Source organism: Canis lupus, chromosome 17, assembly GCF_048164855.1.
Source record: "Canis lupus baileyi chromosome 17, mCanLup2.hap1, whole genome shotgun sequence".
Taxonomy (NCBI): domain Eukaryota; kingdom Metazoa; phylum Chordata; class Mammalia; order Carnivora; family Canidae; genus Canis; species Canis lupus.
The window spans coordinates 55,431,570-55,457,817 of record NC_132854.1 but is presented as its reverse complement, the minus strand read 5'-3'; the positions used below and the strand labels follow the sequence as shown (position 1 = coordinate 55,457,817).

At 39.1% G+C, this 26,248-nt stretch overlaps 1 protein-coding gene across 3 annotated transcripts in view; it reads right to left on the bottom strand.

Annotated features, from left to right (window-relative positions):
- Positions 1-2,845: 2,845 nt before the first annotated feature.
- GPALPP1 (GPALPP motifs containing 1) overlaps positions 2,846-26,248 on the bottom strand; it is a 51,604-nt gene continuing 28,201 nt past the window's right edge. For all 3 annotated transcript variants that reach the window (XM_072783014.1, XM_072783015.1, XM_072783016.1), the window contains exons 5-9: positions 19,642-19,773; positions 19,068-19,232; positions 13,300-13,398; positions 7,529-7,747; positions 2,846-6,778 (exon numbers count right to left, since the gene is read on the bottom strand). In XM_072783014.1, coding sequence (XP_072639115.1) covers positions 7,529-7,747; positions 13,300-13,398; positions 19,068-19,232; positions 19,642-19,773 — 615 coding nt within the window. In that variant the 3' untranslated portion in view covers positions 2,846-6,778. The remainder of the gene's footprint in view (positions 6,779-7,528; positions 7,748-13,299; positions 13,399-19,067; positions 19,233-19,641; positions 19,774-26,248) is intronic.

Genomic DNA, 26,248 nt, shown 5'->3' with positions numbered 1-26,248 from the left:
CTCCACAGGAAGGGGATGGGAACCAGCCTGGGTTGCGGGCTGTTGTGTCTCCTGACGATTGACTCACGGATGAACAAATGACCAAAGCTTGTCCTCAGAGTCAGCATTAGTCCTTGGGCTCTGGCTGGAATTTAATGGGAAGGAGAAGCTTTCCTTTCACTGGGTGGCTAAGCTGGTAGGATGTCACTTTAGAAGTGCTGCTACCCACATCTGTCATCAACTAGGAAGCCCACCTAGCCACGAAGTCCACACAAAGGAAGGCAGGCTGAGGGATAGGAATCCTGATGGCATAATTTGGGCTTTCAGATCCGGCTGTACCCAAAGCCAGGGCTACATTCTGTACTTTTCATTACATGAGGGGATAAACGATCTTTTTTTTTTTTTTTTTACTTAAGCCAGTTTGAATTAGGTTTCTGTCACTTGCTGCCAAGATCCCTGATAAATATAGGACTACTCTGAGATTATATGAGTGGATATGTCTACAAAAGTTGTCTCAGCGGGCTTCTCACCCAGGGGATAACCACCATTTATTGTTGGGTTTTGTGCTAATTGTTGGCATGTGTCATCTCTGTAATCCTCATGCCACCCTTTGAGGTATTACTCGTCTCATTTTAAGACCTATTTGGGCTGAGATAGGTTAAGGAACTTTCTCAAGTCTACACAGCTAGTGGCAGGGCCAGGATTCCATTCCAGGCTGGTTTCCAATGTTTATGCTCTTAATTAGCATAGTATCACTAATTCTCCTATGTTAATGAGGGCTCTTGTGCCCAGTGATAGAAGGAGCACATCTGTTTTCATCTCAGAGCGTTGACTGTATGAAAACTTTAGGACTAAATAACTCATCACATGCCCTGTTTGGCCAACATTACCTCATCCTAAGGAGACCAAATGGAAAGGTTGGATGGCAGAGAGGCGGTTATCAGAGACCTGACAGGAGTTCTGCAGTTCTTTTAAATATTCTAGCATAGGTCCTTGAAAATTTTCAGCTTTAAAACAATCATGCCCCTTTGTTTCTCCTTGACGTTCCTTTAGCTACTGTCATTGTTCTTTTGTTAGCAAATGTAGAAAATGGTATCCAAAAAGTAAACTCACTTGCTTTCAACGTTCTTTAGTTAAAATAATTAGCTGTCAAGGCACAGTTATCTCAGACCTCAACATTGGTGAGTTTTGCTAAGGAAAAGTCACAAGGCAGAGACCACCTCTGGAGTTCATGGTTCGCATGCGTGTGTTCTGCGCTTCCAGGGTATTCAGCGATCTCTTGAGAGCCACCAGCCAGCGCCAAAGATCTTATAACGTACTACTCCTCCTGAAGACTCTTCCATTTTAAAAGGAGCCTACGAGAAGGCAATCTAATGAAACCAAACTATCACTGACAGTAGAATCTTGAGCCCCGTGGTAGCTGGCTGGTCAAAATGTTTGAAGAATATACCCTTTTAGGCATCAATTCCCCGATAGGAAGGACAACCTACTCTTCGTAATGCAAGTTATTGCTGGTACTAGTGGCTGCAGCTGTGCGACCTAAGATGATCATGGATATAGTAAGTGCAGTGATTCTCAAACTTTTTACGAAGGATGACCTGAGAGATGGTTAAAAGCAGAGATTCTCTGGGCTCTAACCTCAAGGATTCCCAGAGGAGTGGGCCTGGGAACCTGCATTTAATCAATCTCCTCAGTTGATTCTGATGGCGGTCCAAGGATCACAAGAAATAGAAATATGAAAATCTCCTTCCAAGCCCTGAATTTTAAAGATTCATTTACTCATTTGGTATCTGGTGCTATTTAGCTCTTAAAGAGAATGTATATAATCCTTAATAATTAGGCCTATGGGGAGGAAATGAACAATAATTTATGACAAATTTTGAAAGATAAGACAAAAGGCCCCGGCTGTGCTTGAAGTAGTTTTGGGGACAAGTATAGGCAGACGTTCAATGCACTTATTTTCTGCTGCTGACACTAGTGGAGTACGTGCAGTCTTCAGAGCAAGGACCTGAAGGACCAGTGCAGACATGGCTGGGAATCCTCGAAGGCCAGGAGGACAGATCTTTGGTGTTAGGACCCATCTGGCTAACTCCTGTGTGATGTTTATGACTTGGCCAAAGTATACTCTCCTCTGGGAGGCTTCCTTTCACCTTCTAACTGCTCAGATGCCTTTATCTGGGGTTCCTGGCATCAGTAGCAAGGACCAACCCTGAGCCCCTGTATTTCTTACATACCGTCCACCCTGGTGCAGTTTTTCAAACACCTCAGAACTAATGCTTCAAGGCCTTTGCATGTGTGGTCAGTCACTGTTCACACTGCTAGCATCTTTTTCATTTTTTAGGTTTTAGCTTAAATGACATCTCTTCAGAAAGACGTTTCTTATCATTTTACCTGAAAAGTTTCTCATCCTCAACTAACCCTATATAATAAAAAATTAGGATTTACAAAAAAAGGGGGGGTAGGATTTACAAAAAAAGGGGGGGGGATAATCCCTCCACCCCAAATGATAAAAGAATACATGTGTTCTGAAAGAATTTGGGAAGTAGGAAAGAAAAAAGCTGATAATCAAACACTCCTGAAAACATCCACCGACCGTTCCAAAACAATGGAATCTTGGTGATAAGCCAGTGCTAGCCCTCTTGTGCCATGGTGCTCTTAAGAGCATTTCCAATTTGTCTTGCATGTCTAAAGAAAACAGTTACTGTTTGTAATTATGTTGGGATAATGAAAACCTGGCAAGTGAGCTGTCTTCCTAAAATGATCCGGTTGGCCAGAATGTATTTTTGTGGAATATTCTCTTTGCCAAGATTGCTTGCTTCAGATGAGTTAGTAATATTAAAACAGAAGAAAAAGAAAAGACCTCAGCTTCTCAGATAGAGATGAAACTTTATTTATACATAAAAAATTATACATCAGGAATTCTTTTCTAAAAACAGTCTTTTATTGTAAAGTTCAAAATGAAAAGATTCAAAGGGGGCAGTGTATAGCTCTTTATAGTATTTTACAAACCACAGGCACAGTAAAACAATTTTTGAAGCTGCAAAAAAATATACCTCTCTTATAACAGGAAATGCATGACCTCTGTAACTGCAGACTTAGATCTCATGATGGTGTAAAAACCAAAGTAAAATAAATTAATATCATGAAATAGAAGACTTGGCACGGATGTTACACAGGCACTATCTCTAATCACTTTCCTCCATGTTAATTCTTCCTCGTAGGTACAATACTCAACAGAGAGTTATTTTTTCTAACAATGTTTATCATCACCATGAAAGAAGTATAAAAGACACAAGACAAGGACTCTTATAGTTTAAGAAACCTATCTCCCATGATTATATGTTTCTGAGTAATAATATTAACATGATCTACCCCATATAAGAAATAAAAAGTGCCGTGATGTTTCGGGACCAAATAATTTATAGAATAACTATTAATCTATTCTGGAGCAAGGAAGTTTTGGTACCATGTCAATCTCAACCTCGCTTCTAAAAAAACTCATTAATTAAAAGAACTATTAAAAGTTCAAAAGATAAATTAAATGCGAAATGGCTGCTATATCCAAACATGACTGAAAACCTCTTAGTAAGACCATGATTTTTGTCATTGTTTTGTTTTTTTATTTTTTTATTTTTAATTTTTATTTTTTTTAATTTTTATTTATTTATGATAGTTACAGAGAGAGAGAGAGAGGCAGAGACACAGGCAGAGGGAGAAGCAGGCTCCATGCACCGGGAGCCCGATGTGGGATTCGATCCCGGGTCTCCAGGATCACGCCCTGGGCCAAAGGCAGGCGCCAAACCGCTGCGCCACCCAGGGATCCCTGTTTTGTTTTTTTAAAGAGCAATGGTTTAATTTACAATATTTTGCTAATATAAAAAGGTTCTAATTTATGTGATAATGAATGGTGTAGCCACCATCTCTCATCTTCTGTTCCCGCTCCCAATCCCCTCCCTTGCTAACGCCACCATTTATTTATCAGTAATGTGGTTATTCATGGAAGTAACTCAGTCTATCTGAGATGACAACTTACAGAGGTGGACAAAAATCATGTAATTTCAGGTACAATGAACTTAGATGTCACCTTCAACAGAAAAGAATGTTACAGTATCTGCTTCATCTTTTTTTTTTTTTTTTTAAAGATTTTATTTATTCATGAGAGACACACGGAGAAGAGAGAGGCAGAGACACAGGCAGAGGGAGAAGCAGGCTCCATGCAGGGAGCCCGACGTGGGACTTGATCCCGAGTCTCCAGGATCACACCCTGGGCCAAGGGCAGGCGCTAAACCGCTGAGCCACTCAGGCTGCCCCTGCTTCATCTTTTGAACTTAGTGTTGGCTTTTTAATTTTTCCCTTCATTTTTAAGTTTCAAAGGAGGCCACAGTTCTATAAGACTTAGCCAAGAAGTACAAGAAATTAAAAAGGTCTTATTAGAAGATGTCAATGATGCTAATTTTCTTTTTTTTAATATATTTGAGTTTATTCTTCATTTAACTTTTAAAACACTACTATAGTTGAATATTAAAACAAAAACAATAGCAAGTAGTGAGCTATGATTATAGTCCTTCACTCATCCACTACTGCATATAAAATGCCAGCTGATGCTAATTTTCTGCCAGATGAATGGAGACTTGAATTAATTAGGCTTTTTACCACTTTGGAAGAGGGGAGGGGCTGCCCTGAGCACCTTTCCATTCTGTGTAAATAGCAACTCTGTTCTTTTATTATCAATGCTATTCTACTGGGCTTAGTCTCTCCGAGGGGCATAAAAACCTCTGGTCTGGCCTCACGTTTGATTAAAACTGGGATGGCATGAAAGAGCATTACACCCAAGGGAGCAGTAAGATGGTAACTCATGGAAAGCATCAGGCAGAGAGAAGAGGTTTTTCTCTCTTTTGCAGAGGACAAAGACGCTTCAAGGTGACGGGAAAAACAGTAACTACGTGATGCAGAAATATCCTATCCCCTTAAGATGAATAAAACAAAGAAAAAGAAGTAACCAAAGGTGATATTTTTACTTTAAAAAATACAAAGTTTCCCAAAACTGTATGTTAGAAATTTATAGAAGGGTGAGGAACTGGAAAACATGTCTTCCTTTCGTCCAGGAAAATTATAACGAAATTAAATGAGAGCAGTGGATGCTTTTGCACAATGTTCTGCATTCAGAAAATATTACTAAAAATGACATCTTTAGTCAAATGGTAGCTCTGTTCAATTTTGCTTAGACAAGAAGCTGTTTCAGTTTGCTTAGGAGAATTCATCTCTTTAAAAGCTACACTCCTTGAGTAGGCTACTGTTTACGCTGATATCATAAAAGAGCAACGAGGAATAACTTGTGCCATAATCTCAACAGTTCACTGTACTCAATTTTCACAAAGCCTAAATGAACTAAGAATCAGAATGTTTTTCCATTAAAACCTCCCACCTCCTACCTAGTCTCTCATTTTGTGTTCTTTTTTTCCCCCACACAAAACAAAAAAACAAAACCCCTCATGCTTTATCAAAACTATAACACAGAACTAGTGAACAATTAGGATGACTCTGTAATAAAACATAACTAAGAGAATTTGAATTTAGGCTTTAACTATTTAGAATGTTCTATTTAACATCTTAAGAGACAGTGCCTCAAAGCATTACCAAGTTACGTACTCTCATTAGAGTGGTTATGATTAGAGTTTCCATTCATATTTTTATATTTCAAGATTATGAACTTGATTTTTAAAAAAGACTACTCATGATTGATATAAAAGATCAGTCCCCAATAAATTAGCTAAAATCTGTTAAATATAAATGGGTAAAATAAGATAACCTCAAAGCAAAGTTTAAAGACTTAGAAAGCTTTGGCTGAGCCCAGAGAGACCAAGTCTTTGACTTCACACTGCTAATTGTTAATGGCATATTTTGTCCCTTAGATCGCCTCTCCTAGAAGTACTTATTAAAGTTGGAAAAATCAAATTAGTTTTTCTTAGTACACGAGATAACATAGAGGCCCTTCTTTCTTACTTAAAAACCAACCAACCAACCAACCAACCAACCAACCAACCAACACAAAAAACCCAAACAAGAAACGAAAAGCCCTGGTTGCCCAAACAAGCAAAACGTCAACAAAACAGACAAAACCTCCAAGCCCTCTATTTGTAAATGTGTATTCACTGGCTGCAGTTTAGAGGGAAAACCCGAACAATTTCAGATGCATGGATTTACTGCAAGGACTCAACACACTTACTCCAGGGCAGGTTAGGAACAGCTGATAAGGAGGTCTACACTGGTGGAGATTCAGTGAATAGTCCTGAACAGATCTTACACAATACTTGGGAGACACCACAAAAATTAGGGAATAGGTGGGAGATCCCCAAAATAATTATTTTTTAAAAAAAGATTTTATTTATCCATTCATGAGAGAGACACACACAGAGAGAAGCAGAGACACAGGCAGAGGGAGAAGCAGGCTCCATGCAGGGAGCCTGATGTAGGACTCGATCCCGGGTCTCCAGGATCATGCCCTGGGCTGAAGGTGGCACTAAATGGCTGAGGCACCCGGGCTGCCCTCAAAATAATTATTTGAAGAAAAGCCCACACTTCCTCAGAAGCCAAAGACACATAAAATTCTATTCCACATAAGAAATACTGACTTTAGGTTTCCACGTGACTTACAGGACATACAGCACAAGGTACGTTTGTATGGTTTTTAAGACTAAAGTAATCTCTAATTTTAAGAAACTCAAAACAAAGGAATAAAGGTGGACAGACTGACAAAAGAGTGTTCTTCAACTTTTCTTCATTGCACAGGGAAATCCCCCTGAAGTAAGAATAAGAAAGTTTAGTAAGTTGGAAATGTTTCTAACCTTAACCGTATTTTCCTTTATTTTTAATTTTTTAGATTTTTAAGTAATCTCTACACCCCAACGTGGGGCTCGAACTCACAATACTGAGATCAAGAGTCACATGCTCCACCGACTGAACCAGCCAGGCACCCCTGTATTTTCCTTTAAAGCCATATTTTAATATTGATGTAGGTTTCATACAATTAAAGATTTTAAGGAGCAACCTCAGTTTTTATGTAATTCCTTACTCACCTTTATGAACCCTGGTCAGATTGGGCTTGGATGAAGGATGTGATTTTAAACCTTAACTTAGAAGCTTTCAAAGCAATGAACGTTTTCTAACTGTGACCTTGTTTAACACAGAAACGATAAACACATCTTTCTCTGTTCTTTAAAAAAGCATGCATATTTACCCAACCTTAAACCACTCTTTCCTTTGCCATTTCTTTTAAACTAAAATGTAATTTTAGTGTTTTTAATAGCAATGCCTGGTTAATAGCAATGCCTGAAGACAAGGCTACTTTTCCAGTTAACTACATTTTTTATCCCACAGGGCTGAATATTCAAAAACTCATGGTGGACTTATCAAAAAAGATTTTCAGGTTATAAACTACTTTATTATAAAAGGAAATAGATTTTTACACACAATTACTTATAGATAACAGCGTATTTAGAAAAGTTCAAATTTATCAGTTTGAAAATATACCTCACTGAGATATACTTACTTATAAAAACATACTGCCTTTGCCATGTGAAAATCTGGTGTTTAGTTCTCTAGATTTCTTTATCAGAGCTTTTTTCTGAGCTTCATCAAACCGATTAACTTTGAGATCTTTATCACGGTCAAATGGTATTCTTTCTTGGGGCTTATTTTTCTCTTCGGCAGCCTTATTTTTTAATTTCTTATGATGAATGTCCATAAGAGATTCTGATCTTTTTGATTCCTAGGGGAGAGGAAGAGGGGTAGAAATGAAAATCTTTACTTGTGGGATCCCTGGGTGGTGCAGCGGTTTGGCGCCTGCCTTTGGCCCAGGGCGCGATCCTGGAGACCCAGGATCAAATCCCACATCGGGCTCCCGGTGCATGGAGCCTGCTTCTCCCTCTGCCTGTGTCTCTGCCTCTCTCTCTCTCTCTCTCTCCCTGTGTGACTATCATAAATAAATAAAAATTAAAAAAAAACTTTACTTGTACAGAGTATGGACAGAATATGATCATGAAGCAAAATGATTAAGCAGTCATGATGAACGAACATTAAGGAGGGCTTTTACAAACCCTAATAGGTTTTGCCAAATCCAAGACAGGATTTGGCCTGTCCTACAGATTTCATTTTTATTTTTTTTATAAAGATTTTATTTATTTATTCATGAGAGACACAGACACAGAGAGAGAGGTAGAGTCATAGGCAGAGGGAGAAGCAGGCTCCATGCAGGGAGAGCCTGACATGGGACTCGATCCCAGGTCTCCAGGATCACGCCCTGGGCTGAAGGTGGTGCTAAACCGCTGAGCCACCTGGGCTGCCCTGTTTTATTTTATTTTAGAGACAGACAGAGCACAGAAGGGGAGCTGGGGGAGGGGCAGAGAGAGAACCTTAAGCATGCTCCACAGCCAGCACAGAACCCATCAGAGGGCTCCAACTCAGGACCCTGAGGATCATGACCTGAGCCGAAATTAACGGTCTGATGCTTAAACGACTGTACCATCCAGGCACCCTTTGATGCATTCTAAGGTAAACTGTAGACATCATTACACAATCCCTAAGTACTTTAGCATTCATTTCATTAGCTAGAACTCCACATTTGTTCACAATTTTCTCCTTTAAGGTAAATTTACATGCATAAATCTTTTTTTTTAAAGATTTTATTTATTTATTTATTTATGATAGACATAGAGAAAGAGAGGCAGAGACACAGGAGGAGGGAGAAGCAGGCTCCACGCCGGGAGCCTGACGTGGGACTCGATCCCGGGACCCTGGGATCACGCCCTGGGCCAAAGGCAGGCGCCAAACCGCTGAGCCATCCAGGGATCCCCCAACATGCATAAATCTTAAGTGTACAGTCACTGAGTTTTATAATTCAAAATCTGGAACATTTCTATCACACTTTGCCCCTTCCTAGTCAATACTCATACCGTGACCCCAACAACCAGTATTCTGATTTTTTTCTACCACAGATTCATTCTGCTAATGTAGAGCTTCATATATATGGAATGGTGCAGTATGTACTTTCTTGTACATACTTCCTTGTACTCAGTGTAATGACTTTGAGACTTATCCAAGTTGTTCCATTTATTTGTAATTTGTTCCTTTTTGAAAAAAAAAAAAAAAAGATTTATTTATTTGACAGAGCGAGCGAGAGCATACACAAGTAGGTAGAGTGTTAAGCAGAGGGAGAGGGAGAAGCAGCCTCCCTGCTGAGCAGAGAGACCAATGTGGGGCTTGATCCCAACCAAGCCCCTGGGATCATGACCTGAGCTGAAGGCAGATGCATAACTGACTGAGCTACTCAGGCTACCCTGTTATTTGTTCCTTTTTATTTCTGAGTAATATTTTATTGAATTATTTTTCTTTCTCTTATTGATAAGCATCTGAGCTGTCCCCAGAATGTTGCTATTATGAATAAAGCTTTTTTTTTTTTTAAGATTTTATTTACTTATTCATGAAAGACACAGAGAGAGAGAGAGGCAGAGACGCAGGCAGAGGGAGAAGCAGGCTCCCTGTGGGGAGCACGATACAGAACTTGATCCCAGGACCTTAAGGTCATGACCTGAGCTAAAGGCAGATGCTCAACCACTGAGCCACCCAGATGCCCCTATGAATAAAGCTTCTATGAACATTCTTTTTTTTTTATTTTTTAATTTTTTTTAATTTTATTTTATTTATTCACGATAGTCACACACATACAGAGAAAGAGAGGCAGAGACACAGGCAGAGGGAGAAGCAGGCTCCATGCACCGGGAGCCCGACGTGGGATTCGATCCTGGGTCTCTAGGATCGCGCCCTGGGCCAAAGGCAGGCGCTAAACCGCTGCGCCACCCAGGGATCCCTGAACATTCTTATAGAAGACTTTTTTCCAATGTGCAAATCTTTTTTTTCTTTTTTTTTTTTTTTTAATTCAAATTCAAGGGCAGCCCGGGTGGCTCAGCAGTTTAGCGTCTGCCTTCAGCCCAGGACATGATCCTGGAGTTCCGGGATCGAGGCTCACATCAGGCTTCCCGCATGGAGCCTGCTTCTCCCTCTGCCTGTGTCTCTGCCTCTCTCTCTCTCTGTGTCTTTCATGAATAAGTAAATAAAATCTTAAAAAAAAAAAAGAAAGTTTAAAAAAAAATTCAAATTCAACTATTTGAATTATTTGAACAGATAGTGTATTATTAGTTTCAGAGGCAGAGCTTCTCATAGAAGTCTTTTTGAAGACATTAAGGATAAAGCATATTCAATCTTTGTGCTGGTTAGGTTTTCATTTGCCTTAAGTAGATGCCCAGGGTGATGCTGTAGGGTCACAGGGGAGGTGTAGTATAGGAAATGCCTATTTGTTGGGGAATATAAAAATTAGTGAAAGGGAAAAAAGGGGAAAGTAGAGAAAATGAGTGGGAAATATCAGTGAGGGTGATGGAACATGAGAGACTCCTAACTCCGGGATACGAACAAGGGGTAGTGGAAAGGAGGTGGGTGGGGGGTTGAGGTGACTGGGTGACAGGCACTGGGGGGAGAGGCACTTGGTAGGATGAGCACTGGGTGATATGCTATATGTTGGCAAATTGAACTCCAATAAAAAAAAAGCACAGGTACTAAACCATGTATTAAAAAAAAAAAAAGGAAATGCCTATTTGGAAAAAGGCCCAGCTTATTGATTTTCAGCTATTCTTTTCTAACAGAACTCATTATGGCTATAAATTTTGCTTCTAAGTACCACCTGATAGTGCATTGCGTACATTTTTGGTATGTCATATTTTTGTGTTATTCATGTCTAGGTATTTTCTAACTTTCATTATTATGTTTTTTTTTCATTTTTTTCATGTTTTTCATGCAAAATTCAAATTCTGAATTTTTCTAAGTTCCACTTGTATAAGTCTTTTTTTTTTTTTAATAAAGATTTTTATTTATTTATTCATGAGAATGCACAGAGAGGAGAGAGAGAGAGGCAGAGACGCAGGCAGAGGGAGAAGCAGGCTCCATGCACCGGGAGCCCGACGTGGGACTCGATCCCGGGTCTCCAGGATCGTGCCCTGGGCCAAAGGCAGGCGCCAAACCACTGTGCCACCCAGGGATCCCTTGTATAAGTCTTTTAAATTATTCTGAATTTTTACTTCAATTTCTTGAGTTCAGAGAACATGGCTTTAATGATAGTGATTCTTAGTTTTGTTGAGCTTTGACTCTTAAGCTGGTCAGTTTTCAAAAATGTCCCATGTAAGTGGAGTTTTTGGTCAGTTTCCAAGAATGTTTCATGTATGCTTAGTGTTTGTGTACTGGTCTACATATGTCCAACTAATCATGCTAACTATGTTTTTAACATTTATGGAACTTTTCATTAACTAATACACTGAGAACAAGTAATTTTCCTTAAATACCTAAACACTGCAGGGCTGAAAGGTTTGGTAATTTACATTTATTCTCTGAGCTGGAACAATCACCAGTTTTTGTTTTTTGCTTTTTTCTTTAAAGTAAGAGAATATAATGAAATAACAAAATGTCAAATGAATACTAAAGTGTTTAGTTTATAAATTTAGATTCTTTTCTCCAATATTTAAATCTTCACATTGAATATTCCAAATCTGCTTATAATATAAAATATGAACTGAGGATCTCTAGGAATTAGTAAGGCTTTTGCTTTCTTTTATTGCTGTTTAGTTTTTATTTCACAATCATAAGCTTGACTCTTCAATCCAGCTAGACTTGGGAGGGGAGTAAGGAAAATGTGGAATCCACTGAACTGCAGTGAGAGCATAGAGATTATCAGATTTTTTGAGCAGATGAGGGTAAAGGAGTGCTTTCCTGAGCTATCAAAGGAATAGTCTGGTAGTTAAAGTAAAATACAAGTCAAATTTATTAGATTTATCTACAGTCAGCAATGGTAATCTTCCTGCTGGGCTTGTCACTCCTGGACCCAAACTGCTCCATCGTTTCCATTATATTCATGCTCTCTCTCACCTTGCCAAAGACCACCTGCCTGCCACCCAACCACAGTCTTGGCAGTGCAGATGAAAAACTGGGAATCGTTCGTGTTGGGTCCAGCATTTGCCACGGACAGGATGCCAGGACCATGTGCTTCAGGATGAAATTCTCATCAGCCAATTTCTCCTCATAGGTAGACTTACCACAAGTGTCATAGCGTGTGAAGTCACCACCCTGGCACATAAGTCCTAGAATAATCCTATGAAAGCAGGAACCTTACTACCAAATCCTTTCTTTCCAGTACCCACGGGAGGTAGGTTCTCTGCTGTCTTTGGAACTTGGTCTGTAAACAGCTCGAAAGTGATGCAGCTCAGGGGCTCCCAGTCCACAGTGATGTCAAAGAACGTGGTGGGACTGACCATGGCTGGGTGGCGCAGGCGGCTCTGGGTGGAAGTATCTGCAAGGCCAGGGCTCTTGTTTTCTGATCATCTGTTACTAATCTCTAGAAATTAAATTTCTGATATATAACTTAAGTAAACTGAAAGGGACGCCTGGGTGGCTCAGTGGTTGAGCATCTGCCTTTGGGTCAGGTCGTGATCCCAGAGTCCTGAGATCGAGTCCCTCCCTGCATGGAGCCTGCTTCTCCCTCTGCCTATGTTTCTTCCTTCCTTTCTTTTTTTTTTTTTTTTAAGGATTTATTTATTTATGATAGACATAGAGAGGCAGAGACACAGGAGGAGGGAGAGGCAGGCTCCATGCCAGGAGCCTGATGTGGGACTCAATCCCGGGACTCCAGGATCGCGCCCTGGGCCAAAGGCAGGCGCTAAACTGCTGAGCCACCCAGGGATCCCCTCTGCCTATGTTTCTGCCTCTCTCTTCCTCTGTGTCTCAAGATTAAATAAATACAATCTTAAAAAAAATACAAATTGAAAATATTACATGAATACAAAAAAAATCCTACAAAAATCCTATAAAAAGGATTTAAGATAAATGTATATAATACAACAAAGTGGGATATTTCTCAGGACATACATGCAGAAAAAGATCGAGGTAAAAAGGAAGATGTATAAAAGAAAGAGAAACAAGAAAGACAATACTGAAGGATAGGAAAAAAAAAAAAAGCTTGGGGCACCTGGGTGGCACAGTCAGTTAAGCATCTGACTCTTGGATTCGGCTCAGGTTGTGATCTCAGGGTTGTGGGATCCAGCCCCAAGTTGGGGTCCACACTCAGTGTTCTGCTTGAGATTCTCTCTCTGCCCCTCCCACAACTAATACATACTCTCTCTCTCAAATACATAAATAAATTTTTAAAAAATAATGACAAAACTTATGACCGCTCTTAAAAGAAAAAGAAGAAAATAAACGCTTATATATTTTATTCTTACTTACATTGTATGAGGACACCTGCTCAGCCAACCTCTTTTCCCTTCCTGACAATACATGTTCTTCATCCTTCTTATTAAATGACTTCCTTGCTTCTTGTGTTTCCTGAAGAATGAACACAGAAAATATACTATTGAGCCATATAGTTAAGAAAAACTAAAAAAAAAAAACCTATTATTTTTATTCAGATTGAGTAATAAGAGACTAAACTAAGATTGATGAATCTTTTCCCAATAGGAATATATATACATATAGTTGATATGGGATCATCAACATATAGTTGAAGGGATTGTTCAAGTTCTACTCTATGATTTTCTTAAAAACAAGAAGAAACCTGTTCAATCAACTAACTGGAAGAAATTCCTTATTTATCAAACTCACAAAGGAGTTTGACAAACAATGATGACAAAGAGAATAATTAGGGATGCCAGGGTGGCTTAGCCGTTGAGCATCTGCTTTGGCTCAGGGTGTGATCCTGGAGTTCCGGGATAGTGTTCTGCATCAGGCTCCTTGCATGAAGCCTACTTCTCCTCCCTCTGCCTGTGTCTCTGCCTCTCTCTTTGTGTCTCTCAAGAATAAATAAATAAAATCTTAAAAAAAAAAAGAGAAAATTAGACTTTAAAAGAAATCCTATAGGGGCAGCTGGCTGGCTCAGCTGGTAGAGCATGTGACTTGATCTGGGGGTTGTAAGTCTGAGCTCCATGTTGGGTATAGAGATTACTTAAAAATAAACTCTTAATAATACAAAAAAGAAATCCTATATTACCTGTTTTTAAAACTAGTAAAGTCACTCTTTGGGTAGAAAAATAAAAAGACAAGGTTTAAGGAGTTTGGAAAAGAAATAATACATCTATCTTTACTCACAGATGATGTGATTATAGGAAACTCCAGGGCAGCCCTGGTGGCTTAGCGGTATAGCGCCACCTTCAGCCTGGGGTGTGATCCTGGAGACCCGGGATCGAGTCCCACATCCGGCTCCCTACATGGAGCCTGCTTCTCCCTCTGCCTGTGTCTCTGCCTCTCTCTCTCTCTCTCTGTGTGTCTCTCATGAATAAATAAATAAAATCTTAAAAAAAAAACAAAACTCCAAACCATTTATAAAAATACTCCTGGAACTAATAAGCAAGTACACTACAGCAAAGCTGCAAGGATACAAGGTCAATATACAATATATGCCAACAATGAACAATTGGAATAAGAACTTAAAAGAAAATTTAACAACAGTGCGTACACAAGATGAAGTACTTAGGTAAATTTCCAACAGATTTTAATTAGAAAAAAAGATTCTAGAGACTATAGTTCCAACCAGGAATGATAACAGCTCATAAAAAGACAATTGAAAACCACTGTTCTCAAGTATTTTATACTGCTGTTATCTGCTTAAGGAAACCAAGGAGGTCATCTGCAATTTTTATCTTAATAATGTACAAAACAGTGCTTGGTTAACTCAGTTGGTAGAGCATGTGTCTTTCAATCTCACGGTTGTAAGTTCAAGCCTCACATTGGATGTGGAGCCTACTTAAAAACAATGCCGTATTTAATGAAGAATGTTAAAAATACAGAAATAGCTCAGTTCTTATTTTCTTACAAAATTTTCCTTGAAAACAGATGTTCTCATTTATTTATTTTTAAAGATTTTATTTATTCATGAGAGGCACAGAGAGAGAGAGAGAGAGAGAGAGAGGCAGAGACACAGGCAGAGGGAGAAGCAGGCTCCATGCCGGGAGCCTGATGCAGGATTTGATCCCGGGACTCCAGGATCATGGCCTAGGGCTGAAGGTGGCGCTAAACCGCTGAGCCACCTGGGCTGCCCAGATGTTCTCATTTATAAATATTAAGAGAACAATGGTATTATGGTAAATAGAGACAAAAACTTGACCATCTGGGGATCCTTGGGTGGCTCAGAGGTTTGGTGCCTGCCTTTGGCCCAGGGTACAATCCTGAAGACCCGGGATCGAGGCCCACGTCGGGCTCCTGGCATGGAGCCTGCTTCTCTCTCTGCCTCTCTCTCTCTCTCTCTCTCTCTCTCTCTATGTCTATAATAAATAAATAAATCTTAAAAAAAAAAAAAAACTCGACCATCTAATAGAGTTAATATATCTAGTCAAGATTGGGAGATGAGGGGGCAGCCCCAGTGGCCCAGCAGTTTAACACCACCTTCAGCCCGGGGTGTGATCCTGGGGTCCTGGGATCAAGTCCCACTCAGGCTCCCTGCATGGAGCCTGCTTCTCCCTCTGCCTGTGTCTCTGCCTTTCTCTCTCTGTGTCTGTCATAAATAAATAAATAAAATCTTAAAAAAAAAAAAAAGACAGATGAGAACATAATAAATGTCAATTTATACTGAACACATCCATTTCTTTCTAAAGAGCAATCATACTTCTTTAGGCCATGTTGGCTAAGTGAATGTGAGACTTAGTGGCATGGGAGATTATGCCGGGAAGTCAAATATTAAAAAGAAAGATAAGTAGAGGGCAGCCCAGGTGGCTCAGCGGTTTAGTGCTGCCTTCGGCCCAGGGTGTGATCCTGGAGACCAGGGATCGAGTCCCATGTCGGGCTCCCTGAAGGGAGCCTGCTTCTCCCTCTGCCTGTGTCTCTGCCTCTCTCTCTCTCTCTGTCTCTCATGAATGAATAAATAAAATCTTTAAATAAAAAAAAAAAGAGGAGTAGAAGAAATACATGGAAAAAATGAAAACAAAAATACAGTGGTCCAAAACCTTTGTAATGCAGCAAAAGTGGTCCTCATAGGGAAGTGGATAGCAATACAGGTCCATCTCAAGAAGCAAGAAAAATCTCAAATAAACAACCTAACTTTATACCTAAAGGAGCTTGAAAAAAGAACAATAAATGAAGCATAAAGCTAACAGAAATGGTAAAGATAGAGCAGAAATAAATGACAAAAACTAAAAAACAACAGATCAATGAAACCAGGAGCTGGTTCTTCAAAAAGAAAATTAATAAAATTAATGAACCTCTAGCCACATTTATCAAAAAGAAAACAGAAAGGACCCCAAAAAATAAAATCACAAATGAGAGAGGAGAAATGACAACCAACATCCCAGAAATACAAATAATCATAAGAGAATATTATGAAAAACTAGATGCCAACCAATTGGACAATCTAGAAGAAATGGATAAATTCCTGTTAGAATGGCTAAAATAAAAAACACAAGAAATAACAAGTGGTGGAGAGGATGTGGAGAAATAGGAACCCTTGTGGACTATTGGTGGGAATGCAAACTGGTGCAGCCACTGTGGCAAACAGTATGGAGGTTCCCAAAAAGCTACAATTAGAACTATCCTACAGTCCAACAATCACACTACTAGGTATTTACCCAAATAATACAAAAATACTAATTCAAAGGGATACATGCACCCTGGTGTGTAGGAGCATTATCTTCAACAGCCAAATTATGGAAACAGCCTGTGTCCATCAATTTATGAATGGATAAAGAAGAGGTGGTGTGTACACACACACACACACACACACACACACACACACACAGTATATTACTTAGCCATAAAAAACAATGAAATAAAAAAAAAACAATGAAATCTTGCCATTTGCAATAACATGGATGGAACTGGAGAGTTTTATGCTAAGTGAAGTTAAGTCAGTCAAAGGCAAATACCATATGATGTCACTCATATGTGGAATTTAAGAAACAAAACAAATGAGCAAATGGAGAAAAAAAAGAGAGAGAGGCAAACCATGAAACAGACTCTTAATTGAAGAGAACAAACTGATGGTTACCAGAGGGTGGTGGATGGAGGATGGGGAAATAGGTGATGGGGATTAAGGAGGGCACTTGTGAAGAGCACAGGGTGAGGTATGGAAGTGCTGAATCACTATGTTGTACACCAGAAACTAATATTACACTGCATGTTAACTAACTGGAATTTAAATAAAAACTTAAAAAAAAAAAGATGGTACCATAGGAATAATACAAAATAAAAAGAAAAGAAAGATGAGTGGAGAGAACCTGTCAAAAAGGAAATTTGGGTAAGAGCTTCCATAACAAAAATTAGTCATAAATTATACACAGGATCAAATATACAAGAAAATGAATAGCTCTCTGATACTGTGTAGTTTATGCCATAAATCTAAGTCTGTGGTACCATATGCTTAATATAGTATAGCATAAAATTTAAGGAGTTATTAATAGTCCCTTTATGAGTTCACTGTAATACTGAGCAAAACACTTTCAGTGCTGAAAAGAAGAGGATCTAAAGAACTCAATCACAGGGCCTAAAATCACCTGTCGGTTCACCTCAACTGTCTATTACAACCTTCATCTTCTGGACAAAAGAGAACTTGTGATTTTGCCACATATACAAGGTAGGGTGTTAAAGTCTGGAGACCTCACCATATCATCCACATTGTAAGAAAAACACTGTGCATCTTACAACCAATTCTCCACAAAAATGACAGCTCCTTAAGAAGCTTTTTTCATTTTGCTATTACCTGCACCCAACAGAATTCCTGGCAGAGAAGGTATTTGATTTATTGTTACAGAATGAAGATAGAAAGCCTCATAATTCTCATTACTGATGGGCAGTAATGAGTTAAAACAGAGTTAGGGGCAGAAATGAAGTGTGGAACTACTCAAATCAAAACTGATAAAGCTATAACCCTCGTGTACCAATTATTCAAGCATTTAAACTTGAATTAAAGGGAATTAAGCCTTCAGATGGAATAAATTTCAAAAGTAGTGCTGGGGCATTTCTAATTTACAACGGTTCAATTCCTAATTTACAATAGAATATTTGGCAATAAGCAGAAATAGTCAATAATGTATTCTATCCATACTTTTTTCTTTTTTTCCCAAATTATTTAATGTACTAATGAAAGTGCTTCTTTTTTTAAAAAAAAAATTGAGGTGTAATCAATGAAATACTATATTAGTTTCAGGTGTATGATATAATGACTCGATATTTGTGTATACTGTAAAATAATCAAAATAAGTCCAGGTATCATCCATCACTAAACACAGTAACATTTTTTTCCACCATGATGAGCACTTTCAAGATCCACTCTCCTAGCTAATTTCAGATATGCAATGCAGTATTACTAACGATAGCCACTGTGCTGTACACTATATCCCCACGACTTAATTCACTTTACAACTGGTACGTTGTATTTTTGACTCATTTCACCCACCTTGCCCACCCCCTTCTCAGGCAGCCACCAGTCTGTTCTTCATATCCATGAATTTGGGTTTTTTTAGTTTGTTTGTTTTTCAGATTCCGCAAATAAGAGAGATCATACAGTATTCAGCACTATTGATAAGAGCGTTTCTTGCCTGTTTTGACAGTAATGCAAAGCTTAATGCACCTGAGGTAAGTTTGAGAGAGCGTCTCTATGCATCACTTAACTTGCTAGGCCAATGTGTGGCTTTGGTTTCATGGAGAGAGTGTGATGTTGTATATAAACACTAGGGGATTTTGAGTTATAGAAAGTTCTAGAAAAAACTACTGTTCATTATGTACCAGCCCTCTAGTTCCAGAAAAGTTGACCTCATAAAGTTAGTTTTTCCTTCTATAAAATGAAGTCAGTAAGTCCATGTCTCTGGGTTTTCTTGAGATTTAAATGAGACAGCTCACTGGGAAATAGTAAGCAACTGGTATCACTTTCCTTATTTTCTTTCAGGGGGAAATTTGTATTTTCCCTTGGGAATCATAATTTTAAAAATAGTACCTTGAAATAATTATGCCTTTTATCTTTTCAAAATAGAGCGAACACGGGCAGAAATACAGGAACAAACAAACCCTCTCACCTTGGCTTTCTTCTCCCTGTCCGCTGGAGTGTCTGTCCAGACTGATCGATCTCCAGATTTGTCATCGGCTCTTCTCTTAAAAGTTCTGGGCCCAAGACCAAAGTCTTTCATTTCTGGAGGAAGTTCAGTCATCCATGACTCTCTTGTAATTGGTTTAGATGAATCCTTTAAGAGAAGTAAAAAGTGGAAGAAAAAAAAAAGGAGCCTAGACAGAGTGTGTGTGTGTGTATAAAATATTCTGTAAGTGGGCATGTTTCTTAATTGAGGCTTTAACATTAAAAACACACTTTATGAGAAAGAATTTAATATAAAGGATTGATTTTTTTCACGTATGTTACAAATACCTTTGTCTAATTTATTATTTTTTTGACTTTGTTATCTTTTGCCATATGAAATTTTTATATAGGCAAATTTGCCAGTCTTTTCCTTTTCCAGCTTCTGGGTTACCTTACTCCTAAATTTTCTTTATATACATATATGCATATATTTCTTTCATGAAAGAAGCAATGTTGGAAAATTTAGATTTTTAATTCATTTAGCCTATTTCTCAGAGAACAGTCTTTTTAACACTTACATGGTCTCCTTTGGTTAATTTTTCTTTCATTCGCTGGGCTCTTTTTTCAAACTCTGTTGTGACGCTATAGTTAACTGGTCCTTTTGCAGGCATTGGTCCAACAATGTCCTCATCTTCACTACTATCTGTTTCCTTTTGAAATAAGATATTACCTTTAAACCAGGAGCAGAGCTACAGGTTATAGAAAATGATCCTAAATTGCTTAAAATTTCACCAAAAACTGATTACCCAGAGACACTAAAACAAAAATGCAAACAATATATTGCTAGCTAATTGCTGAGCAATGAGGGCCTTTGCCTTGCCTTCCTAAAGTACACAGAACAGAGATGACAAAATCACGGAATGTGGATTGTCCCCACACTCCCATGTCCATGGCAGGCCTCATTAAATTATTTCTGCTTTCCTCCTGATAGATACAGATGTGGCCTCACAGTTCCTCTTAATATAATGGCCCAGGTAGTTACTACCAACTGGTCAGAGATGACACAAGTTGAAACCATTTTCGTTCCTGGTACAGAAAGAACTCTTTGGAATAAGACACACACAATTAAGACATTCTTGGAAACTGTATGAACTTTCATGACTCAGCACAGTGCACTGAAAACAAATGCTATGCAACAGCCCCACAAATACTGGCCCAAATGAGTTAACTTCGTTCCCAAAGTATCCCCGTTACTGTAAAGATATAATAGTATTGTAATAAGTGAATTCAATTTGCTTTCAATAAATCATTTTATTTAAGATTTTGAGAGAGAAAGAGAGAAAGAGAGTGTGAGCACCAGCAGGGGGCGGGGTAGAGGGAGAGGGAGAAGCAGACTCCCCACTGAGCAGGGAGCCCCACATAAGGCTCAATCCTAGGACCCTAGGATCATGACCTGAGCTGAGGGCAGATGTCCAACCGACTGAGCCATTTAGGCATCCTCAATAAATCATTTTATTTTTTATTTTATTTTATTTATTTGAGAGAGAGTGAGAGAATAAATCATTTTAATAAAGAGTTTATGTATAAGACTCTGTGTTAAATGCTATATATTCTAGGGCTTGAAGCAGTCCTTTGTCCTCAAGGAGGAGATGGTTAAGATGAACAATAATAAGACATCTGTCCTCAGCTCTGCTGGGCAGCTTCTTGCTCTTATTTTTTCAAACTATCAGGATCAAGCTCATTTGTGTTGTTTACATGTTCCCCACTAGATACTCAGTGGTAACTTTCTATCTGTGGTTTCTTCTCTGCACCCTTAAAGCAATTGCTATTGGTATAAATAATTAGATATTTACATATCTCTTGGCTTACTCTAAATCATTTACGCACACAAGTACACTCACTTTCTCTAACTATGGACTTTGGTATACAATGAACCATTTGATCCTTATAACAAAACTGTGAAAAGGCATTATTATTCCAGTTTTCTTTTCAAAGGAAACCTAGGTTTAGAGAAACATATTTAGAAAGGTTAAACAACTTGTTCAAGGTTATAAAACTGGTATTTAAGATGAAAATATTCTAAGATTGAGGCTAGTATGTTTTCTACTTACACCAGAGAATGCCCTCTATTTCTTTTTTTAATTTCAACTGTTAATGTTTAACCTTAAGTGTTTATAGCTCATCTCTACAAAGGTAAGCTCTTTGATGTCAAAGACATTATCTTAAACATATTTATAGCACTTACAAAATGATACTTGGTGACATCATAAAATGACCCAATATAAAAAATATAATGAACTTTTACAACTATAAGAGGCATGATATCAATATAGTATTGAAATGTAAGATGATGGGATATACAAATGGTATTTTTACTTCCATAGAACAAGAGATGATTTTATAAAGATAGAATATGGCACATCTTGTACATCGTGGTAGGATGATGCCTGGAATTTTTAGAAATAAAAATCGCTTAGGGTGTTGGGAGTTATAAACTAACTGAGGGGTAAGGGAGCAAACTGAAAATTGGGCCCAACACATTAAACTGAAAAAAGAAAACTGGAATCATAATCCAAATCTAATCTAGATACCTAATCATTTTGGTGTCCTGGTAAAAAAAATTTTTTTAAAGGTGAGTTATTTTATCCAGAAATAGAGTAGAAATTATATACCTTACTAGTTTATATTTGGACTATAGTTAGAACTAGTTCCAAGGCCTGAATTTGCCATTGTATTAGCTCTGTGACCTCAGATGTGCTATTTAGCCTTTTTAGACCTTAGATTTATGTCTTTTATTTATTCATATATTTTAAGATTTACTTATTTATTTGAGAGAGAGAGAGAGATGGGGGAGGGGGAGAGGGAGGATCCTCTAGCAGATTCTTCTCTGAGCGTGGAGCCTAACTTGGGACTCAGATCCCAGGACCCTGAGATTATGGCATGAACCGAAATTAAGAACCAGCTGCTTACCTGACTGAGCCACCCAGGTGTTCCAGATTTTTGTCTTTTATTTTATTTTATTTTTTAAAAAGATTTAGACACAACTGAGAGGCAGAGACACAGGCAGAGGGAGAAGCAGGCTTTTTGCAGGGAGCCAGATGTGGAACTCGATCCTGGGACTCCAGGATCATGACCTGAGCTGAAGGCAGGCACCCAACTGCTGAGTCACCCAGGCGTCCCAGATTTTTGTCTTTTAGATCAGGATTATAACAGTTCCAACCAGTAACTGCTCTATTTTTAAAGAGAACCTCATGTTTTGTTCATCCTCTTTGGAGCCACATCTTTCTTAGGAACCTGGGAACTTCCCTAGCTCCTGGGGGAAAATGTTGATAATTCTAAGCCAATCAATTTGGTCAAATTCCTTTTGCCTACCTGACTGGCCAAGGGATGGGCATGTGATCCATATCTGGCCAAAGAAACACGAGAAGAGGTCTATAGGAAACCTGCAAAGGTGTTCCTTTCTCTACAAAAGGGGCACAGGGTAGGATCATTCCCTCCTGTGTCTGGACACTGGCATGTGTGTGTGAATCTCAGAACTTTGACAGGCTTCCTGGTATAATAAAAGGTCACCTAAGGGGAACTGACATATTGTAGCTGACAGAGAAGAAAGTAAAAAAAAGCTGCAGTCTTGGGTATCATTTAGCTGCTCAATTCACCAATCTAGAATGACCCTAGTTCTATACCTTTTGTTACATATGAAACACATTTTCCTTATTTTGGGAATGTAGGTTATATATCACCCCAGCAGTTATATAAACAACCATTTGCTTAACCATAGAGGTTAAGACAAAGTTCCATTTTGAGTAGGAATTTTTTTTTTAAGATTTTATTTATTTATTCATGACAGACAGAGAGAGAGAGAGGCAGAGACACAGGCAGAGGGAGAAGCAGGCTCCATGCAGGGAGCCCGACGTGGGACTCGATCCCGGGTCTCCAGGACCACACCCTGGGCTGAAGGCAGCGCTAAACTGCTGGGCCACCGGGGCTGCCCTTGAGTAGGATTTTCTGTTATTTGCAGCTAAAAGCTTTCTAGCTGACACACCATTTCCCAGGACTGTTGTTTCGATTAAAATTAAGTTGTGTTGGCCTGGGAATATAATTAAGTCATGTAAACAACAAATATATGTTTACACTGTCCTTTGCAGTGTCAGCCTTACGGCAATTGCTCAACAGATGTTGACTATTAGTATTGCATATGTCTTTATATAGGGGGATATGTTGTAAATGAGAGACTAAGAGAAGCCCCTCTTCAAGAAAGGAAAACATGAAAACAAAAAAGTATCTTTTGAAAAAGGTTTAGAGGGAAATTATAAAGCAAATAATTCAGAGCCAAGTATACCTGTAACAGGTTTACAATGGTATAGTCCCTGCCTTGTTGTAACCCCTCACCTTTTGCTAAGGGAAGTAGAAAATATAGGATAGATACCACCAGGGAATTGCATAAACTATCCATTTGCTGTCTAGGTGAGCTAGGACAAAATTCCAAGCATGTGTCAAGGTGAATTATGCTACACCTTTGGCAAATGTTTTGGAAAATGTAGTTCACTACTAACACCCATGTGTCCTCACCCAAATTCATCAGCTGCTAACATTTTACCATATTTCTCCTTCTTTCCCCATTTCCCTGCCCCTCTCTGTGTGAGACGATAGGTAAGACATATTAGGAATCACCTGAAAGTAGGTTATGGAGAGCATGAAACTTCCTGCCCACTTTCCAAGGGCTGTGGGTTATATGTCTCCAGCATTTTTTTGCAGACAGAGTGGAACTTTGAGGCGATAGGTTTTATCCAGAGACCTCAATTCCCTCTCCTCTGCCTTCACAGCTAAAGTTACAGCTCTGGTCCCCAAGCCCAACTCTAGGATTTATGGCTGGCTTCCCTAAAACTGCCCTGGTCCTCTGCCACATCAGCTTGTGTTTACTGCTCTAGCTTTGAATTCTCTCAATGTCACTAGCACCTGTGGACTTTCCTTTCTTTCTTTTGAGCTTTGCTGTATATTAGCTTTGTTACTACTTTCCCCTTGTGTTTCTTTGTGTTTGTGGCAGGGAGATGGGAGTATGACCATAGGACCATGTCAGTGCAGTCTTCTGTGTGCCTGGAGGTTAGTTCCCTGGTAATTTATTCTTGTATTTAGCAACCTTGCTGGAAGGATTCCTTAGACTAAAATTTTCAAAGATACTCTCATGGCATGAGGAGTGAAGATGGTAAGAATAATGACAATGATGAGAGCTATTACAGGTTGAATACCTACTGTTCTGATTTAATCCTTGCAACCACACTCTAAGGTAAGTATAACAACCGGCGTGATACTGACATGAAACTAAGCTTACCCAGGATTCAAAGTTCAAGTGGCTCTTGCCTTCTCTCTCCTTTCTCTCTATTCCAACCACAATGGAATTCTTCTTCTTTTTTTTTAAGATTTTATTTATTAATTATATATATATATATATATATAGAGAGAGAGAGAGAGAGAGAGAGAGAGAGGCAGAGACACAGGCAGAGGGAGAAGCAGGCTCTGTGCAGGGAGACCGATGTGGGACTCAATCCCGGGATTCCAGGAACACGCCCAGGTATAAAAGCTAAGCTTACCCAGGATTCAAAGTTCAAGTGGCTCTTGCCTTCTCTCTCCTTTCTCTCTATTCCAACCACAATGGAATTCTTCTTCTTTTTTTTTAAGATTTTATTTATTAATGATATATATATATATATATATATATATATAGAGAGAGAGAGAGAGAGAGAGAGAGAGAGAGAGAGACAGAGACACAGGCAGAGGGAGAAGCAGGCTCTGTGCAGGGAGACCGATGTGGGACTCGATCCCGGGATTCCAGGAACACGCCCTGAACTTAAGGCAGGCACTTTAACTGCTGAGCCACCCAGGTGTCCCCACATTGGACTTCTTAAACTCTAACTCTCCCTCTCCACACTCTTTGCCTTCAGAGAAGCTATCTGTATTTTCTGGAACAATTTTTCCTGCCCTCTTTGCTGAGATATTTCCAACTCATCAATCTTTAATTTAGACATTTTCTCAGAGACAGACTTTCTTGTTTCTTCAGATTAGTTTTGAGTCATCTGCCATAGTTCCACTGTATTTGGTCTCACCTTTTGAATCACTCATAATGTTAGATGTTTGTTTAATGTCTGCATTCCCCACTACGTTGCAGGTGTGATTAGCTGGGACTATGTCTAATTTATTTATTTATTCATTCATTCATTCATTAAACAAATACTTCTGAATGTCCACTAGAAAGAAGACAAAAGTCTCTGTCCTCAACAAATTTGCATTATGGTGGGGAGAGGTCCACAATAAACAAAAAGAAGTAGTAAAATAAATGGTGTTTGAGGTAGTGATAGATGCTCTGGAGAAAATTAAAGGAGGGAAGAAGATGGGAATCAGGGGAAGAGTTAGCAATTCTGAATTAGGAGGTCAGAAATGACCTCATTAAGGTGACATTTCAGCCAAAAACTGAAGTTCTAGGAGGCAAGCCACATAGATATCAAGGGAAGGCCATTTTGGAGAGGCTTAGCAGGTATAAAAACTCAGGGGTAGGAACCTCTCTGTGTGTGGGAGGAGGTACAGCAAGGAGCACAGCGTGGTCAGATTAAAGTAAGAGACAAAATCAGGGAGCTAAAGGAGACCAGATTGTAGAGGGCCCCATAAGGGCTTTGGCTTTTTCTTTTCTTTCTTTTTTTTTTTTTTTACTTTTTTTTACTTTTACTTATTTATTCATGAGAGACACACAGAGAGAGGTAGAGCATAGACAGAGGGAGAAGCAGGCTCCAAGCAGGGAGCCCGACGTGGGACTTGATCCTGGGTCTCCAGGATCAGGCCCTGGGCTGAAGGTGGTGCTAAAATGCTGAGCCACCCGGGCTGCCTATCATTTTTTTCTTTTTTAAGTAATTTCTAGGCTCAAGAGAGGGCTCAAACTTATGGCCCTGAGATCAAGAGCTGCATGCTCTATTGACTAAGCCAGCCAGGGGCCCCAGGGTTTGGCTTTTTTGCAGAGAGAGGAGAAGCAATCTGATGGTTTTGAGTGTGAGTGACACAATCTGACTCCATTTTATCAGGGCCACTGTAGGTGCTGTGTTGAGAAGAGGTAGCATAAAAACAAGGGCTAAAGTATCAAGATCAATAAAACAGGTGAAATATGACTGACATTGACTTAGACTAGGGTGGTCGCAGAAA